At 51.7% G+C, this 21,149-nt stretch overlaps 1 protein-coding gene and 1 non-coding gene across 2 annotated transcripts in view; both read right to left on the bottom strand.

Annotated features, from left to right (window-relative positions):
* Positions 1-19,467, bottom strand: part of GNL3L (G protein nucleolar 3 like) — a 20,701-nt gene extending 1,234 nt beyond the window's left edge. Inside the window, exons 1-13 of the mRNA XM_032972316.2 lie at positions 19,362-19,467; positions 19,185-19,243; positions 16,242-16,364; positions 15,182-15,298; positions 14,475-14,558; positions 13,104-13,239; positions 10,437-10,540; positions 9,334-9,478; positions 8,341-8,428; positions 4,714-4,891; positions 2,318-2,460; positions 1,568-1,704; positions 1,064-1,320 (exon numbers count right to left, since the gene is read on the bottom strand). Of these exons, the coding sequence (XP_032828207.2) occupies positions 1,064-1,320; positions 1,568-1,704; positions 2,318-2,460; positions 4,714-4,891; positions 8,341-8,428; positions 9,334-9,478; positions 10,437-10,540; positions 13,104-13,239; positions 14,475-14,558; positions 15,182-15,298; positions 16,242-16,364; positions 19,185-19,243; positions 19,362-19,371 (1,581 nt within the window). The 5' untranslated portion in view covers positions 19,372-19,467. The remainder of the gene's footprint in view (positions 1-1,063; positions 1,321-1,567; positions 1,705-2,317; positions 2,461-4,713; positions 4,892-8,340; positions 8,429-9,333; positions 9,479-10,436; positions 10,541-13,103; positions 13,240-14,474; positions 14,559-15,181; positions 15,299-16,241; positions 16,365-19,184; positions 19,244-19,361) is intronic.
* Positions 19,468-19,894: 427 nt separating this feature from the next.
* On the bottom strand, positions 19,895-19,966 carry TRNAH-GUG (transfer RNA histidin (anticodon GUG)). Its single transcript has one exon. It is a non-coding gene; the product is annotated as a tRNA-His (tRNA).
* Positions 19,967-21,149: the final 1,183 nt, after the last annotated feature.

Below are 21,149 nucleotides of genomic sequence, written 5' to 3'. Positions count from 1 at the left end.
GGCGCAGCCCCTGCAACGGCTCGCCGGCGGCGGAGGCCAGCATGCCAGCGCCGCCTCCGACGGTGCGCCTGGCCTTATCCTCCACGCTGTAGGACGCTGCTCGTGGTTTTTAGTTTTTTTTTTTTTACGCTTCACACTGTTGCCGAACGCACAAGCCGAAAGGCCTGAAACGGTCAAACGACCAGCAACAAACGGCACCATAAAAGTGGCGATAAATTATGTTCATGGGAAACACGGTGGTGAGACGTTAACTACCTTGTGCTTGGTATGAAGGTTGTGGGTCCGATCCCAACCCTGATGCCTGTATATTTTGAGTTTGCGTCTCTCTCTCTCTCTCTTCCTGTGGTCTCGCGGATTTTTCTCCGGGTCCAGCTTTTCCCTCCACATTTAGACTCAATGAGCGTTTATATTATTTGGCTGCAGTTAACTTTGCAGGTGATAAGCCACTTCGTTGCGAAATCATTTGTGACAGCCAGGTCGCTTCTGAAAAAGAGCTCTCTGGCTGAGTGGGCCTTACCTGGTAAAATAAAAGAGTTTCAGTTTGTGTGATCTCAATTAGTGCAATTTGGAGGTAATGTTTCAGCATTGGGATGTTTGGTCAATAACAGTTCAACTGTGTGTGTGTGTGGGGGATTTGCTATATGGGAGGAATCTGGTGAACCTGGAGAAAGCCCAGAAAACAGGGGAAAAAGACTACACTAACTCCACACACACACACACTTGCATACGCACTCACACTCTGCAGAATAGTGGGAGACTGTAAAAATGCCACATTCGGCTCTCTCACTGTAGAACAGGGAGAGAACATACACAATTCCACTCACTCTGTAGAACAGGGGGAGAGAGAACAAGCAAACACCACACCCTCAGACACACACACACACTCTGCAGGACAGGGGGAGAACACAATCTCCACAAAGAGAGAGGCTCCCCCTGAGCCAGAAATCGAACCCATGCCCCTCTTCTCGCTGTGTGGAACGGGCGTTGCCCACCGCTGTGCCACGCACTCTGCCACCCCAAACATTCGCATGCGACGCAGCGCGCACCACCCTGAGATTCTCACTTCCGAATTCAAGCCGTCATCCATCGTCTCCTCCTGCTCTTCTTCCTCCTCCTCCTCCTCATCGTCGTCTCCTCCATCATCCACGCCATCTGCACCCATCCCCTCCGCCGCCGCCGCCACCTCCTCCTCCACCTCCTCCTCCACCGCCACCTCCTCCTCCCCGTCCATGTTGGCCAAAGCTTCGTGCGAGGAGGCTCCGGCCGTCACTCCGCCCGAGGTGACGCACCACGTGCCCGGCTCGGCCTCCGCTTGCAGGCCTTGTGGGCGGGTTGCGATGGTGCCGCAAAACCCACAAAGAGCGTCGGCGAATAAAACTAGTGCCGGAGGTGTCGGCAGCCCACAATTGACACTTCGGAATTAACGACGTCGGAATTAACGGCCCTAAATATATATTTTAAAAAAACTACACAACAACAGGGTGCGGTGTGTCTCTCCCGAATGTGCGGTGCGACGCCCTCGCGGTGCGATGTTCTGCCACGTTGTGGCGCGCGGTGTGATACTCACCGGCGAGGACAGCGTCGTCCTCCCTCTCCAGCGCAGCCAGGTCGAAGGCAGCGCCCATCTCGGCGACGATGGTGGCGCTGATGTGCGTCGGCATCGTGTGCTGCTCGGGGGGGTGCGTGTAGTAGCTGATACGGCCGCTGGGAAAACATGGGAGGGGCGGGGGGGGGGGCGGTGGGTGGAGGGGTAAATGTGCAGCTCTGCAAGTGCTCGGTCGCGACACTGCTGGCCGAATCGGCCGCAGTGCACTGTCACGGAGGGGGGCATGGGGGGGGCTTACTCTTCCATACCGGAGGCGACTGGGTGGGCGAGTGGGTGAGCGAGTGGGTGGACGGGCGAGTGGGAGGCCGAGTGGGTGAGTGGGCGAGTGGGTTGGAGGCTGAGTGAGCAGGTGGGCGAGTGGGTGGGAACGCGAGTGGATGGCAGGGACCATGTCGCCCGCAAGTATTAACAAGGGCGGCCTGCCGGGTTCAAACCGCGAACCTCTGCGACGAGTGGCAAAACGCTCTACCGCGGGGCCATGTCGCCGTACAGAAGCAGGAGGAGGTGTGAGGAGGAGGTGTGAGGAGGAGGGTGAGGAGGAGGTGTGAGGAGGAGGGTGAGGAGGAGGTGTGAGGAGGGTGAAGAGGAGGGTGAGGAGGAGGGTGAGGAGGAGGGTGAGGAGGAGGGTGAGGAGGAGGGTGAGGAGGAGGGTGAGGAGGAGGGTGAGGAGGAGGGTGAGGAGGAGGGTGAGGAGGAGGAGGAGCACGAGACCTGGTCCAATCGGTGAGCACGGCCTTGGCCGCTTGCTCGTGGTCGGGCACAGCACCGCGCTTGAGCCGGCCCTGCCTGCGTGCCAGCTGGCACAGGAACTCGCGGCTGTCCCGGAAGTTGCCGACGCCGTAGTGCTGCATGATCTGTGTGACGGAGACCCCCCGACCCACACGCGGCCCACACGCGGCCGACGCCCACAGCGACACCACTTGAGCACGCAGGTCAAGCTATTCCACCTGTCTGTACAGTTTCGGCCAAGCCAAGTGCAGAACTGAACGTTCATGTTGCATCGCAACTCAGTCCACGTGAGTCAATGGTGACTGAGACCATCAAACTCACTACGCATGCGAACCCCAGGTTAATCGCGAGGGCCCATATCTAACAGAGAGGGTCCTTACCGATAAGCGTGGAGCAGTTTCGCCAGTGTCGGTCTAAGCAAAGCCTGACGAGACACTCAATGTCGAAACCAGTCCCTGCTTATAAACATAGAGCTGGTTAACGAGCGTTGGTTTGAGCTCGCCTAACTGCTGATGAGACGCTGAATCTCAAAAAAGGCCGCTTGCTGCTGTGCTTGCTGCTGCTGCTGCTGCGATAATGAATTTCCAAACCTGTCCAAGAGTTTACCCGTCTTAAACAAACGCTGCTGAAAGAATTCACTCCCATGAGGCCTCGTTACTGGTGGGGTGCGCGAGGATGAGATGTTGAATGTCACTGGCATTGATTGTGACCCCGTGACCTCCCGCAGCTGTTTTTCTGGGCACCGCGGTGGCTAGGAGATGTTAACTACCTCGCTTGGTAGACAGGAGGTCGTGGGTTCGATCCCGACCCTGACGCCTGCTGCTGTATATTTGGAGTTTGCGTGTCTCTCTCTCTCTCATCATCACAGTGGCTAGGAGATGTTACCTACCTCGCCTGGTATACAGGAGGTCGTGGGTTCGATCCCGACCCTGACGCCTGCTGCTGCTATATATTTGGAGTCGGCGTGTTTTTCCGTGGTGGTCACGTAAATGTTTCTCCGGGTCCTCTGGTTTTTTCCCTCCGCATTGGGCATCAACGTCACGCCTTTAGAGTATTTGGCTGCTATAAATTTCCACTTTGTCGAGCTATTGTTTGTGGCCAGGTCGCTTCTGAAAAAGAGCTCTATGGTTATTCTTTGGGTCTTTCGGTAAAGTCACAGAGACGGGTTCAAAGAAAATAACAAAAAATAAAAATACGACGTTTCGATCGCAACGCAAGCGGTCGCCATCAGGAGGAAAAATAGGAGAGGAAAGCCGCTGACGCAGACTGCCTCGGTAAAGCCGCTGAGGTAGGCTGCCTCGGTAAAGCCGCTGCTGAGGCAGACTGCCTCGGTAAAGTTGCTGAGGCAGACTGCCTTGGTAAAGCTGCTGCTGAGGCAGACTGCCTCGGTAAAGCTGCTGCTGAGGCAGACTGCCTCGGTAAAGCTGCTGCTGAGGCAGACTGCCTCGGTAAAGCTGCTGCTGAGGCAGACTGCCTCGGTAAAGCTGCTGAGGCAGACTGCCTCGGTAAAGCTGCTGTTGACGCAGACTGCCTCGGTAAAGCTGCTGAGGCAGACTGCCTCGGTAAAGCCGCTGAGGCAGACTGCCTCGGTAAAGCTGCTGAGGCAGACTGCCTCGGTAAAGCTGCTGTTGACGCAGACTGCCTCGGTAAAGCCGCTGAGGCAGACTGCCTCGGTAAAGCTGCTGCTGAGGTAGACTGCCTCGGTAAAGCTGCTGCTGAGGCAGCTTTCCTCTCTTTTTTCCTCCTGATGACGACCGCTTGCGTTGCGATCGAAACGTCGTAGTTTTTTGTTCTTTTCTTTGAACCCATCTCAGTGACTTTACCGAAAGGCCCAAAGAATATGAATTCCTGCAGTCACGAAAGCTTTAAGTCAAGATTTAGCTCTATAGCTCAGTGGGCCTTACCTGGTAAAAATAAAAAAAATTGTTTAGTTAATAGTTAGTTCATGAAGGCTGTGTAGGAGACCCTGAGCCAACAACGCGAAAGTTCCTGGGTTCGATCCCTGCGGTTCTCGTGGGGTTCGTAATGATTGTGTAAGAGAGCACCGAGCTGGTGCTGTGGAAAACCTGAGCTGAACTCGGACGGGCAAACCTGCTATTTATCTGGGTCGGCAACGATATTTAAAATCAACGTGCGTGTACACCATTGAGGCGCAATAACATTTCCACGTGATGATGCCAAGCCACTTTCGTTGAGCTATCATTTGCGATAGCCAGGCCGCTCCTGAAAAAGAGCTAAATAGCTCGGTGGGCATTACCTGATAAAATAAAAAAAAATTGTTTCGTTTCATTTTCTCCTATAGCTCTCTACCCACACGCCTCTGGGCGTCCCGCCCCTACCCCTGGTCCCCCGACTCCCCCATGCCCCCCCCCACGCACCTGGGTCTTGCTGCACCGCTTGAGGATCTCGTCCACAGGCCCCACGGCGTCCACCAGCTGCTCCACCTTGATGCAGTTGCGGAGGATGAGCGCGGCGCCCGACGTGGCGGCCGCCATCACGATGCCGGGCGAGTCCAGCAGACGCACGTGCTTGTCCAGGTGAACCTCCTGCACGCACCTGATAGTGGAAAAGAGGAAGGGGGACGGGGCGGATTGGGGCGGAGGTGGGGGGGGGGGTCACGCGCGAGGTCAAGAGGCAATGCTCGCGGCCGCTGGTGCTTGACGTGTATGTGTCAGTCTGTGCGTCTGTTCGTGCGTCTGTTCGTGTGTCTGTGTTGCTGTGCGAGCGTCTGTTCGTGCGTCTGTTCGTGCGTCTGTTCGTGCGTCTGTTCGTGCGTCTGTTCGTGCGTCAGTCTGTGTGTCAGTCTGTGTGTCAGTCTGTGTGTCAGTCTGTGCGTCAGTCTGTGCGTCAGTCTGTGCGTCTGTTCGTGCGCCTGTTCGTGCGTCTGTTCGTGTGTCTGTGTGAGTGTCTGTGTTGCTGTGCGAGCGTCTGTGTGAGTGTCTTGTATGTCTGAGTCAGTGTCTGAGTCAGTGTCTTTGAGTGTCTTGTGTGTTTTGTGTCTGTTCTCTCTGTTGTGAGTGTCTGTACGAGTGTCTGTACGAGGGTCTGTATGAGGGTCTGTATGAGGGTCTGTATGAGGGTCTGTATGAGGGTCTGTATGAGGGTCTGTACGAGTGTCGTCTGTGAGCATGTGCGTTTTGTCTTAAATGGTGCAGTGTGTAAACTTTGCCACTAGTGAGACAAAGGCGGCCGGGCGTAGTGGTGCCCACCCACCCCCTTGTGTGCCTTGCAGACCTTCATAGGTGCTACTCGCTAACAGCACCTGCCCTAAAAAGTCTGTTAACTCTATACCAGGGGAACTTCGTCTTTGTCTTGTGTCGACCAATATCAATGTCTAGGTCTCTGTCTTTGTGAGTGTCACGAGTGTCTGTGAGAGTGTGCCGGGCGTCTGTCCGTCGGTAGCTATCAGACACAACCATCGCCATTTCGCACGAAGTGGTGGTGACGTCACCACGGCGCCTGGGCCAGGCCTGGTGAACTTTGAGGCCTTGTGAAGGGTCGAAGGCTCGCTGACAGGAGGTCACAGGACACACCCAGGTACCATGGGTTGACTGAATGAGATGACCGGCAGATGCACCACCTGTGCCCACTACCGTGCCACCCCGTTGTGTTTTAGCCGCCCAGCGATCTGCTCCTTGTTGTGAGCGTCGCTCCTCTGCCCTTCGCTGTTGTTACCTCCCTAGTACCATCCTTCACGAACCTCCTCCACAGAGGCCGATCTTAACTATAAAACTATTTTGATTTAAAGCTTTCGTGACTGCAGGGATTAATATTCTTGGTTCTTTCGGTAAAGTCAAGTAGAAGGGAAACAATAAAATAATAATAGTTTTATATTTTTATTATTTTATTGTTTCCCTTCTTCGTGACTTTACCGAAAGAACCAAGAATATAAAACTATTGTTATATTACTCTTTGGTTCTTTCAGTAAAGTCGCGTAGATAGAAAATTAATGTTATATTACCAGCTAAGCCCCACTGAGCTACATAGCTCTTTTCAGAAGTGACCTGGCCACAAATGATAGCTCAACAAAGTGTCTTATCATCATGTGGAAATGTATTGCAGCCAAATACTCTGAACGCGTGTTTATTCTAAATGTGGAGGGAAAAATGGAGGACCCGGAGAAAAATCCACGTGACCACGGACAGAGAGACACGCAAACTCCAAATATACAGCACAACCTCCTGTATACCAAGCGAGGTAGTTAACATCTCAACACCGTGGCGCCCCACTGGTACCAGTCAATAGCAAGTCCACTCAGCTCCATATCCTTCCTTCTCAGTCACTCACCACTCACTCACACAACGACACAACCGGTCAATTGGGTAACGGTGGACATGTTAAATTTCGATTTAAAGCTTTCGTGACTGCAAGGGATTAATATTCTTGGTTCTTTCGGTAAAGTCATGTAGAAGGGAAACAATAAAATAATAAAAATATAAAACAATAAAATTATCACGACATTTCGACTGCAACACAAGCAATCATCATCAGGTGTGAAAACCACAGCAGGATTTTTTTTTAAAAGTGGCGTTTTTTTTAACGTTAGCACCACGAAGAGCGATTTGGCAGTTTGTTCAGATGGACGAGTCCATCTATGTTCGGAAAAGAGGAGGGGGGAGATGAAAATAATGGATGCGGTCTGAAAGCCACCGTAAGCGTGAACAATCAATTAAGACCCGAAATGGTTTATCAAATCCTTCCAATTCTTCGACCACATCAATTCCATACACCCAGCCATCAGATTTTACCATGGAAGTCGAAAAAGATGGCAAGCTACCTTTTTTGGATGTCCTAATAAAAAAGAGACCTGATGGTTCAATGAGCCACTCTGTCTACAGGGAAGCTACCCATACAGATGCTTACCTGAAACCGGATTCCCACCACCATCCATCCCAGAAGAATTCCCTCATCAAGACTCTGCACCAAAGAGCCCAATGCATATCCGACCAGGAACACATAGCCAGTGAACTCAAGCTTGTACACCAAACTCTTAAGGCTAATGGTTACTCCGACTACACAATCCGCAAAGCTATCACTCAAACCATGAAGAAGGACCCTCTTGAGGAGCCTTTCAAAACCATCACTTTACCCTACATTGCGGGGATCACAAAAAAGATCTCCAAAATCTTGAATAAACACAAGATCCAGGTCCGTTTCAACACATTACATAAAATCCGTGATCTGGTTCCGTCTGTAATATATGTGATTCCGGACATACAGTACCCTGGTGTCTACAAACTAAGTTGCCTCTGTGGTAGTAGTTACATTGGAGAAACCAAACGCCATGTCTCGGACCGCATTCGTGAACACAAAGCAGACCTAAAACACGGTAGGACCAACACCTCAGCCGTGGCAGATCACTGTTATAATTCAGTAGGCTCACATGACATTGACTTCTCCAAGACAGAGGTTCTTTGCAAGCAATCTGGCTACCATGAGAGATTCGTTCATGAGGCTATCCACATATAGAAACACAGAGACAATTTCAACCGAGAAGATGGATTCTGGCTTAGCAATCATTGGAAGGATTTGATAAACCATTCGGGTCTTAACTGATTGTTCACGCTTACGGTGGCTTTCAGACCACATCCATTATTTTCATCTCCCCCCTCCTCTTTTCTGAACATAGATGGACTCGTCCATCTGAATAACTGCCAAATCGCTCTCCATGGTGCTAACGTTAAAAAAACGCCACTTTTTTCAAATTTTCTTGCTGTGGTTTTCACACCTCATGATGATTGTTTGTGTTGCAGTCGAAACGTCGTGAGAATTTTATTGTTTTATATTTTTATTATTTTATTGTTTCCCTTCAACGTGACTTTACCGAAAGAACCAAGAATATGGTGGACATGTTATTTAGCCAAGTGCCACAAGGGTTAGCCTGGCAAGTTACTTGGTGACCTCCGGTGTGGTGGTGCCACCGGTGGCGGGACGGTGTGGGCGAGTTTCTTGGTGACCTCCTGTGTGGTGGTGCCACCGGTGGCGGGACGGTGTGGGTGACATACTTGGTGACCCCCGGTGTGGCTCCAACGGTGCAGGCTCGCGAGCGCTTGAGGCTGTTGATGAGGCTGCTCTTGCCAACGTTGGGGAAACCTGAGCACGGCGGTAGCCACAGTTCCACGCCCGTCAGAAACGTCGCCCCGAGCGGACCCAACTGCGGCCACCACCGTGGCCCACCACTGCAAACGCCGCAACCACCGCCACCACTACCGTCACAACCGCAACTACCGCAACCAGGGCCACGACCAACAACACCACGTTCGACGACACCGCAACCGCCATCGTAACCGGCACATTCAACGGTTGGGGCGGTGACATGGACGAGCGGTGGTACGTTTCGCTGCTTGTTGTAGAGGTTCGTGGTTTGAAGCCGGCAGGCCGCCCCAGTTAATACTGCGGCATGCTGCATTGACCGTACAATCGGAGGCGCCGTCCGCTTGACTCACAGTGGACATTCAAGATGCCGTGAAGCCATTCTAACGGAGAGTAGCGGGCCATTGTGGGCCGGCGACACGGTCCGAATGTGCAAAATAAAAATTAAAAATCACACCGCAAATTACTTAAACGAGACGCACGCAGCAAATCCGCTACCCATCGATTTGTCGCTCACCCACCCTTGCTCCCACACCCACCCGTGTCACCCACCCAGGCCCACGCCATCCACCCAGAACGACCCGTGTCACCCCACCCAGGCCCCTGGGTCACCCACTTTCCACTCACCTCTCCACCCACCCTATGTTACTCAGCCGTGTCACCCTTCTAGGATCCACTCAGCCACCAACTTTCCACTCACCTACCCACCCAGGCCCACACAGCCACCCACCCTCCTACACACCCAGCTGTGTCACCCACCCATGCCCACACACCAACCCACCCACCCACCCATGCCCACCCGTGTCACCCACCCAGGCCCACATACCCACCCCCACCCCCACCCTCCAGCTGCGTTACCCACCCAGGTCCACACAACCACCCAACGTACGACGTCCATCACTCACCGACCACGCCCACAGAGATGGACGTGCGGATGTCCCGGTTGCGGCAGTAGTTGCCCAGCAGCCGCATGAGCCCCTCTGCGCCCACGCACGCTGACGAGCCGAGCAGGTCGGCGGTCGCACGGCCCAGTGGCACCCTGCTGCGATGCTGCGTCACAACGTCGCGCGCACAACAACAACAGCTAAGCGGAGGTGATGTCACCACGGTGCCTATGCCAGGCCAGGTGCACTTTGAGGCCACGTTCTCGAAGGCTCGCCGACAGGTCACGGGACAGACCCAGGTGCCATGGGTTGACTTGAGATAACTGGCAGATGCACAACCTGTGCCCCCTACTGTGCCAGCTGTCACGCACATACACAAACACAAAGATCCCCTGTATAGCCTTAGACTGGTGGCGCAAGTGCTGTCAGCGAGTAGCAGCTATGAAGGACGGCACGCCACACGAGGGGGTGGGTGGCCAGCACCGCGCCGACCGGCTCTCTCTCCCCCAGTGCTGATGTTAACACACCGCACAAGGTGCACATTTTAAGGCCGAGTCGACCTAGGGGAGGCCAGTTCGGATATTCGTCACAGACTCTTGTCGTAAGCGTGAGAGTTGAATTTGGATCGCCGGGTTTGTAGCGCAGCGCGCTAACCGCCAGATTACGGCTCCCACACACACACACACACGGATACACAAACACACGCGCATATACATACCATATATATATTCACAACACGGAAACGTGCGAACACACACTCACATGGGTCTCACACATACGGAGACAAGGGAGCAATAGCTGGCATACATGATGGGGGTGTAAGGCACAGGATAGGAGCCTGAATGAATAATGAGGTATATGGTTAGGAGTGGAACCTGACTTAATGAATAATCAGATGTAAGGTCAGGGTAGGAGCCTGAATGAATGATAGCGTGTAAGACGCAGGATAGAGGTCTGAATGAATCAGGGGTTAGTCAGGAGAGAAGCCCGAATGAATTAACCATGAGGTGTACGGTCAGGATAGGAGCCTGAATGAACGAACGCTTGAATCTTGGGGAGTGAAGCCCAGGATGGGAAGCCTGGATGAATAAATGAACGGGAGGAGAGTGTCGGGGTTCCCTTACCAGGTTCCTGCTCTGCTGCTGTGTGGAGGATTTGAAGGCGACCGTGGGGAACTCATTCCGGAGATACTTCAGCCATTTCTCTACCACGTCCTTTGGGACAAGGTCTGTAAACACAAAGATCCGACATGTAGCCTTGGACAGACTGTCGGGGCAAGTGCTGTATTATCTGTATTTTGATTTAGTGTGCTGATCTTAAAGGTGCATTGAAAAATTTGATACTCCGACTGATGCTCCTGTTGTTTGTGGAGTGACTCATGCAGCCAGCTGTGGCTCTAGGGTTTGGTGGTACATGTTGTTTATGTCGTTTATTGTGAAAATTCGGTCACAGTTCCTATGATCACTGTTACATTGCTTTTATGGCTTTATTTTGGTGATGGCGAAAACGTTTTTTGGTTTGGCCATGTTTGTTTGTTGTGGTACAGAGTTAGACTGATGGCCTAAATCTAAGTTGTCTTGTGGTTGTTGTTGTTGTTTGACTTGCATCCCACTGGGATTTTTGCACACAGCGTTGGTGTACGGCGCTTTTTCTGGAAGATTTTGCTGTTTTTTTCCTGGATTTTTCTGTTTGCACAGTCAACACATAGTCACTTTAAGATGTTTTCTTGTTCGTGTTTTTGTTTTTTGTTTGTTGCCGTTGCACCCGATTCAAGAGCCGAATGGCTCAACAGGGCTATACCAAATAAATGAAACTGAGTAGCACCTAACCAAAAAGCCAACCTCTGTTTTGAGCACCTATTAAGGCGAGCAAGGTACATGAAGTGATGGTGTGTGACCATCACCACGCCCTGCCGCCTTTGTCTTTCCGACGCTTATGGTTACACACAACGCTCAAGTACTCTTTTAAACAAAACAAAAATTTTACTCCTAAACTAAAATGTATTTTACCAGGTAAGGCCCAATGAGTTAAGTAGCTACTTTTACCAAGTGACTGGGCCACAAGTGATAACTTAACGAAGTGGCTTATCGTGTGGGAATTGAGAGCAACCAAATACTCTCATTTAAGGCAGAGTCGACCTAGGAGAGGCCTAAGAATGGTTCAGACGATCATCACTGATGTTGGCCGTCAGTAGGAATCGAACTCAGATAACCGGGTTCATAGCACAGCATGTCAGCCGCTATGCCACAGCACCCCACACATAAAGACAAAGATCCCTCGTGTAGCCTGTAACAGGCTGTTGGGGCAAGTGCTGTTAGCGAGCGCCTATGAAGGCCGGCACGGCACACGAGGGGGTGGGTGGCCAGCACCACGCCCGGTCACCTCTGTCTCCCGAGTTGCGATGGTTACACATCGCAACAGGTACTCATTTGAGGCTGAGTCGACCTAGGGGAGGTCCAGGAATGGTTTAGACAATCGTCACTAGTTTTGGCCGTGAGCAGCAATTTAAATCGGGTCACCAGGGTTCGTATTGCATGTGCTAACCACTAAACCACTACTTCCAATAGACCTTTGTGTTTACAGGCCTTGTGCCAATATCACCAAAACCGCCACCATCGTTACAACACATTCCTGCGGAGGGAGCTGGTAGGAACGTTGGGTTGCTCGGTCAATGGTCAGGGTCAACAACGCCGGCACCACGTGGTGTATTCCGCAAATATGCCCGACTGTGAGGGCGGGCACAAGCCGGCGTGAGTAGGTTAAACGTTGAGTTTTATAAGGGCACCACGGGGTGACCAGCCCCTCCCCACCCAGCCCCACCCCTCCCACCCCCCACCCAACCCCTCTCCACTCTCCCCACCCAGCCACTTCCTACTCTCCCCTCCCAGCCCCACCCTCGCCACCCAGCCCCTCCCCACCCTCCCCTCTCCACCCACGACGGAGGGACACAATAATCCTCCGTGAGCTGGTGTAACCAGGAGGTTCCTACCAGTAAAAACCATTATCATCATCACCACACGTGCACACACACACACAGATTCCCCATATAGCCTTAACAGTCTGTATGAGAAAGTGCTTTTAGCGAGCCCCTATGAAGGCCGGCACGGCACACGAGGGGGTGGGTGGCCAGCACCATGCCCGGCCGCAATTGTCTCTCTAGTGATGATGTTTACACACCTCACCAGGTACTCATTTAAGGCTGAGTAGACCTAGAGGAGGCCCAGGAGCCGTTTAGACAATTGTCACTGGTGTTGGCCGTGAGCGGGAATCGAAGCAGGTCGCCGGGTTCGTAGAGCAGCGCTAACCGCTACAGTACCGCACACGCACGCACACACACACACGCACGCACACACACGCACCCGCACGCACGCACCCGCACGCACGCACGCACCCACACACACGCACCCACACGCACGCACCCGCAGGCACACACGCATATCCATACACACACACCCACACACACACGCACCCACACACACACACGCACCCACACACACACACGCACCCACACACACACACGCACCCACACACACGCACCCACACACACGCACCCACACACACACGCACCCACACACACACACGCACCCGCACACACACGCACCCGCACACACACACGCACACGCACCCACACGCACCCACACACACACGCACCCACACACACGCACCCACACACACACACACGCACCCACACACACATACGCACCCACCCACACACACACACACGCACACACACACACACACACGGTGACAGCGCCCCAGCGTGCCCCCCTGGTGCCCGCGTGACCGCGTACCGATCTTGCTGAGCACCAACACGATGCGTTTGCCGGTACCGCCCTCCATCACCGCCTGCTCCACTTGGGGGCAGCGGCAGCCCAGAGGATCTCGCGCGTCCAGAACCTCCAGCACCACGTCGGCCGCCTCCACCACCTGCCCGCCACCACCGCACCACCGCCGCCACCACCGTTATTATCACCATCACCACCACTGCCACCGTTATCGTCACCACCACCACCGCCGTTACCATCACCATCACCACCACTGCCACCGTTATTATCACCATCACCACCACTGCCACCGTTATCGTCACCACCACCACTGCCGTTACCATCACCATCACCACCACTGCCACCGTTATCATCACCATCACTACCACCGCCACCATTATCATCACCACTGCCGCCACCACCGCTATCATCACAGCCACCATTGCCCTCATCATCACCACCATCATCATCATCACCGCTATGGTCAGGACAATCACCACTACGAACCAGCACCACCACGGTCACCAACATTATCCCCACCGCCACTAACATCATCACCATTACTGCCACTAGCACCATCACCACGAAGGCCAGCACCACCACCGCCAACATCACCACCGTTAGCACCATCACCACTAGCGCCAGCACCACCATTGTTACCGCCACCCTCGCCCTCATCTTCACCACCATCACCACCACCACCATCATCATCACAGCCAACACCACCACCGCAATCATCAGCACCATTATTGCTTTCACCACCGCAACCATAATCACCACCACAAACCATCACTACTGCTGCCATCATCACCACCACCACAACCATTATCACCACCAACCATCACTACTGCTGCCATCATCACCATCACCGCAACCATCATCATCACCACCACCACCACCAACCATCACTACTGCTACCATCATCACTGCAACCATTATCAGCACCACCAACCAGCACTACTGTTGCCACCATCACCACCACCGCCACCACCAACAATCACCACCACCAACCATCACTACTGCTACCATCATCACTGCAACCATTATCAGCACCACCAACCAGCACTACTGTTGCCACCATCACCACCACCGCCACCACCAACAATCACCACCACCAACCACCACTACTGCTACCATCATCACTGCAACCATTATCAGCACCACCAACCAGCACTACTGTTGCCACCATCATCACCACCACCGCCACCACCAACAATCACTGCCACCGGCGTCAGCCGCCGGAACCATCAGCACACCCGGCGGCACCATGACTGCCGCCACCACCGCCATCATCATCATCGACGCCTCCATCACCACCACCAGCAGCACCCTTGCACATCCCTGACGGGGAGCACCGGTGGATGTGTGGGGGGGGGGGGGGGGGGTGTACACTCGCACCTTGCGGAACTCGCGGTAGTACGCCTTGCGCGAGCCATCGCTCTCCAGGAAGCAGCTGCTCTCCAAGCTCCGCAAGGTCACCTCCTGCAACGGGGGGGGGGGGGGGGGAGAGTGGGGGAAGGAGGTGAGGGGGAGGGATTTATTTGTTATTGCTTTATTGGCACCCCAAGGTCCCCCTTGAATAAGTAATGTAAGCTACATCTTCATTAGTCGCTGAGCACTGGGCCCAAAGGCCCTCAACGTTAAGCAGCCAGCGACGAAGAGCACCGTCGACGTTTTAATAGATAGCGAAGAGTGTGGCCGTGCGTCTTGAACTGAGCAAGGTTGATGTTGTTGTTGTAAGCGCTTTATGGAGCCAAGAGACGATGGTGGTGATGATGGGAGGAGGGCATTTAAGAGTGGAGCAGTGCTTTGGGAGCAGAGAGAGAAGTGAGCTGACCTGCAGTTTGGTGAGGGGGTGAGTGGGTGGGTGAGAGGGTGAGTAGTTGAGTGGATGAGAGGTTCATGGGAACAGCGACCACGGTCGTGGCAAGCCAGTGCTGGATCACCAATCAACTCGACTGCTCTAGGACGATGGCCGTACGGTGGTGCAGTCAGTGCTACGAAACCATCACCACCACGGCAACGACAGGCGAGGTTGTTGCAAATGGTACGGCGATACCAGCGAAGGGTGGCTGGGGGAGGGGGGGCCGGGGCCAGGCGCTCACCTTGCTGTCGAACGCTCGCTGCCGCTGCTGCACGTCCTTCTGGAAGCTCTCGAGGCTCCGTCTCTTCTGCTGCTCCTTCTCCCGGGATTCCTGCTGCTTCCGCTTGCGCTCCTCGATCTAAATAAGCGAACGCGTGCACGCGCGCGGGAGAGAGGGGCGCCGCAGTGGCGAGACGTTGACTACTTCCTTCGCCTGGTGTTCAAGAGCTCGTGGGTTCGATCGTGACCCTAACGCCTGTTGAATATTTGGAGTTTGCGTGTCTCTCGCTCTCCCCATGGTCGCGTGGATTTTTCTCCAGGTCCTCCGGTTTTTCCCTCCACATTTAGAACCAACGTGCGTTTACAGCATTTGGCTGCAAGCCACTCTCCATTGGGCTATCATTTGTCGCCAGATGACCTCTGAAAAAAAGCGATATTGCTCAGTGGGTCTTACCTGGTAAAATAAAAATAGTGAGTTAATAGTTAGCTCATCACGGCCATGTAGGAGACCCCCAGCCAGCAATGCTCAAGTCCCTGGGTTCGATCCCCGGGGTTGGTGACTCTGTCTCGTGGGGTTTGTAATGATTATGTAATAGAACTGGGCTTTGCGCCGTGGAAAACACGAGTTGAACCCAGACGAGCAACCCGCTATTTACCCGAGTTGGCAACAATCATGTTTTATTTTTCAACAGGCCATATCCTCTGAACTTTTATACACCCTACCTTTCTCACCTCTCTCATGTGCTATGAAAATGGGCTGCTGGCTGCAGCAGTAATACTCAGAATTACGTCTCCCCCTGTTACGTCGTTTCACCAAATGCATTGTCCCTCTATGAACCCTTTCCCGTTCCGGGGAGAACACGAAAACTCCAAATATACAACAGGGGCGTCAGGGTAGTGATCGAACGCACGACCTCCTGTATACGAGGCAAGGGCGTTAACATCTGACACCTCCGATTATCACGGTTGGCTACGTACGGTGTGGAAGAAGTTCGGCATGCGGTACGTACGTCTCGCCGCCATGGTGGTGCTTCGAGATTCCCTCCCGACACCGGTACTCGAGTGCGGGCTTCACCACTCACCCGTTTCTCCCTCTGTTCTTGGCTCCGCTTGACATGCTCCTTGAAGGAGCCGATGTTAGGAAGTGCGCCGCCCTTCTTGGGCCCTGCCAAGGTTGTCCCGTCACTGCCGCTCACCGCTCCGAGCTGGACAGCGAAGCGAAGTGAGCGGCACGCAAGAGATGTCAAAAACCGGCGCTCGGGAGACGATTTCGCTCAGGGGCGGAGCCAGGATCTTCAGCCCAGGGTGACATTCAACAAATTTTAATTTCAAAAATGATTGAATGAGAAATCAGCTGTACCCCACGCCATCGGTTGGCGACACACTCTGACAACGCAGTTGCACGGAGTCCGCGAGACCGAGTGTCGTACACTTATAACGCAGAATGTTTCAGATTTTCGAATTTTTTTATTTTTTTATTTCGGGGGTGACAATTGTCTACCCTGTCACCCCCCTGGCTCCGCCCCATGACTTCGCTCAATCCTTAGGACTCGCTAATCGGTACAGTGCTGTATAACCGGCGACGACCAGTTTTAAGTCGTATCAGCTTATATCTTGTCGCTTTAACGTCGTTGGAATATTGGGGACATTGTGATTGGTTTAAGTCGCCGATCAATTTCACGTCGTCGACGACATTGTTTACTACCGCTTTTGGAGTTGCTCGGTCACTCGCTACTAACTACTGACTCACTACCAAGTTGTGTTTTTGTGCTTCTCGCGCTTTGCTCTGAGGTGGCGAAGGGACTACTTTGAGTAGGTATAGTGGTACCATGCTGCATCATTCGCCCAAGTATGCCTCCACCATGCGCCTCTCTGCCTCCCTCAACTCACTCGAGCCACATGGTCCCCCAGATGAATGTGAGCAAATATACCGTGTAAATATTTATGTACCTATGAAACTATAAGTACCTATTACGCATCTTATTTTATTGTTGTATGCATTACATAATGTTATAGATTTTATTTGGGTGTAAATATATCTTGCACTATTATTTAGTATCATTCTTTCTCATTAAATTATATAATTTGTGACTTATTAAAACTTTTACGCGAAATGGCTGCTCAGTTAATGTCGTATCAGTTTAAGTCGCGTTTCCCAGCAACGTAACCCCGACTTAAAAAGATCATTCCCCAGCAATCTATAAACCACCTTCAGCCTCCGTACATCACGTGATTTCTGTGTGACCACCCCTAGGCCTCGACACAGAGGCAATGGGTCTCTGTGTGTCTGTGTTGTGTGTCTCTCTCTGTGTGTCTATGCTGTGTCACTATGTGTGTCTATGCTGTGTGTCTCTCTGTGTGTGTCTATGCTGTGTCACTATGTGTGTCTATGCTGTGTGTCTCTCTCTATGTGTCTATGCTGTGTATCTATGTTGTGTGTCTATGCTGTGTATCTATGTTGTGTGTCTCTCTGTGTGTGTCTATGCTGTGTGTCTCTCTGTGTGTCTCTCTGTGTGTCTCTCTGTGTGTCTCTGTGTTGTCTCTGTGTTGTCTCTGTGTGTCTCTGTCTGTGTGTCTATGCTGTGTGTCTCTCTCTGTGTGTCTATGCTGTGTGTCTATGCTGTGTGTCTCTCTGTGTGTCTTTTATTGTGTGTCTCTCTCTGTGTCTCTGTGTGTCTATGTTGTGTGTCTCTCTGTGTGTCTATGCTATGTCTATGTTGTGTGTCTCTCTCTGTGCGTCTCTGTGTTGTCTCTCTCTGCTTTGGTGTCTGTCTGTGTGTCAATGTTATGTCTCTTCTGTGTGTCTATGTTGTGTGTCTCTCTCTGTGTGTCTCTGTGTTGTCTCTCTCTGTGTGTCTATGCTGTGTCTCTCTCTGTGTGTCTCTGCGTTGTCTATCTCTGTGTGTCTATGCTGTGTGTCTCTCTGTGTGTCTATGCTGTGTCTCTCTCTACTTGTGTGTCTGTCTGTGTGTCTATGTTGTGTGTCTCTCTGTGTGTGTTCATGTTATGTGTCTCTCTCTGCTTGTGTCTTTCTGTGTCTCTCCGTGTCTATGTTTTGTCTCTCTCTCAAATTTAGTTCTACCTGATGACGGTTGCTTGTGTTGCAATCGAAACGTCGTACTCTATTATTTAATTGATTTTCTTTCCACGTGACTTTACCGAAATAACCAAAGAGCACAACACAGGAGCCCTTTAGGAAAATATGACACAACGCACGAGGTACATTAAGGGGTCAAACGAAATAGATGCGCCACGAAGAGGATTCGGGGACCTGGAACCCAATCCCTCGGCGATAGATTTGGTCCACCGATTAAGCACCGTTGGCTACGTACGGTGCGAAAGAAGGCCAACGTGATACGTACATACATACATACACGCATTTGGGCAGCAGAGGGCAGCGCAGCATATTTACTGATTGTATCGGACAGGAGGACTGTACCGTATGTTCCCCGATTTTCACACAACCGTATCCGCCCTGCGCGGTGAAGTATGGTCAAACAGCCCAACACGACTGACACGGCGGGAGGCGCACTGACTCACCCAACAGTGGGTCCCGTAAAAGGGCTGTAACATTTTTGTTTTAACTTCAATCAAAGTGATCCTAAATTAATGTCGTCTTCGGTACGAGTTAACCTAGCAGTTGACCTAAATGTCTGCTCATTCGAGGCCGAGTAGACCTAGACGAATCCCAATGCGGCCCATCAGTTCTTTCGGTAAAGTCACGGAGGCATAAATTAAATTACGACGTTTCGATTGCAAAACAAGCAATCATTATGAGTATTTGGGCTGATGATGATTGCTTGTGTTACAATCGAAACGTCGTGATTTAATTTATTTTATACCTACGTGACTTTACCGAAAGAACCAAAGAGTATTGATCCCTGCAGTCGCGAAAACTTCAAATCGAGATTAGCCCATAAGTTAAAACGCAGTGAGGCCTACGTAAAACCGGGAGGCCTTACGGTTTTCCTAGTCCCGGCTGCGGCACAGGGTGCCTCGATCCCGGTAGGCGAGAAGCTACTCACGTGCTTGGCGATGCGCAGCCGCTTGTGATTGGCCACGTGCTTCCCTCCCTTCTTTTGTTCTAAGACAAACAACAACAACAAAAGACACTTTAGACAATTACTCCGGTCGCCTTACAAAGTGAAACATTTTTTTTATCAGGAGCGTAAAACCGATTTGAGATAAAACAGAGCCTTTACTGCGCGTCATGTTGTACACGTGCTGGGGTCGTACGGCTGCCGTAAATCAAAAGAGACTTTTAAAAGTCGTAAAATTGTCGTAAAACATCTTCCACGGTGCTTGGAAGACGAATAAAACACCGCCGCCTCTGCCGGAAGATACCGCCGATGGTCGGTAGATTTATTCTGGAAGAATGTTTCCCGTTAAATTTCGATTTAAAGCTTTCGTGACTGCAGGGATTCATCTTATTTGGTTCTTTCGGTATTTTATTATGTTTAATTTTTATTATTTTATTTCCATTCTACGTGACTTTACCGAAATAACCAAGAAAATGTTTCCCGTTGTTTTTGTTACATACCGGTGGAGGTCTACTTCTTCCGGTAGAGAGATAACATTATATATTTTTTTACACAGTTTAAAAAAAAGACTAATTTATTAACCGCGGAACCAGCCCAAATAATTTTTTTTATTTTCCTTTGATACGACGATTAATTTGTACCGGGATTTAAAAGAACGAAAAAGCGAGCCCGCTGCCGTGTCTTTGTCACCACAATGCCGTGACTCGGATTCGAACCGAGGTTGCTGCGGCCACAACGCAGAGTACTAACCACTATACGATCACGGCGAGCTACGCGGGCTCACGACCACGAGGGCGCTCGGAGCGCCTCTTATAGCCGGGACGCCGCTGGACACGTGGCGCTCAATGCAGTCGCCCAGGCCACGTGCAGACCGTGGGGCGAGAGGGGACGACAGACGGTGATCGTGACGAGGAATTATTTAGTCGCGGGTCACAGCCATCTCTGAGACACATTGAGGCGTTTGTGCTTTCGCTACGTTGTCCCCACCTGAAGAAGGACGCTTGTGTTGCGCCCGAAACGTCGTGATTTAATTTAGTTTTCATTATGTTTTTTTTTACCTACGTGACTTTACCGAAAAAAACACACAAAGAGTATGAATCCTTGCAGTCACGAAAGCTTCAAATCTAGAATTAATTTATTTACCTTTCCTATACTTTGCACTCCTACCGTGGTGTGTATTGCTTGTTGTGTGGAACGTTCTGAACCGCCCCTACTGGACGTCCTGTGAAAAGAGCTTTATAGCTCATCGGATTCCTCGAGTATAAATACATGTCCTGATTATGATACTGGGTTTGGCTGAATGGCTCACGGACACAGAGCCGGAATATTTTTTTTGTATGGGAGTCTGGTTGAGAAATTTGTTTAAGCATCTTAAATCTTCCTTTAAAAAAATAAATATTCCGAAGAGGAAGATCAGTGCTGGATGGAACTGTCTTTGCAAATGTGATTTGTTACGTTCAGCCTTCCCCCACGCATTTCTAGTTCGATCGTGATGTGCGACTGTATTGAGGGACTGTGCGTGTCTTTGTCTTGACGTAATGCGAGACTCTCCTTGCTGTTGTTTTGCCGCCTTTCCCAAGCTTGACAATTGGTGCACTTTGGCAATTTTTACTTATACACTGTAACTTTCTTTCACGTCTACATTTTTTTGTGATTTGCTTACATTTCCTATCCGTTACAACCCGATCCTTTTTTACAGTCGCTTGTAACAATCTGACCCACCCCTACTGAACTTTTATGAGAAAGAGCTTGATAGCTCCTCGGATTTCTCCAGGATAAGTCAAGATTCTGATTTTGAACCGGTTCCCCAAGTGCAATTGGTTTATGGTCTCAGTCCGATCGGCATAAGCTCACATAGAGACCCATAGACCCAGACCCACAAAGAGACCCATAGACCCACACAGAAACTCACATAGAGACCCATAGACACAGACCCACAAAGAGACCCAT

This window comes from Petromyzon marinus, chromosome 48 (genome assembly GCF_048934315.1).
Source record: "Petromyzon marinus isolate PM22_M1 ecotype Great Lakes invasive population chromosome 48, UKy_Petmar_22M1.pri1.0, whole genome shotgun sequence".
Classification (NCBI taxonomy): domain Eukaryota; kingdom Metazoa; phylum Chordata; class Hyperoartia; order Petromyzontiformes; family Petromyzontidae; genus Petromyzon; species Petromyzon marinus.
Note: the sequence above shows the minus strand (reverse complement) of the source record. Positions and strands in the feature narration are given on the sequence as shown.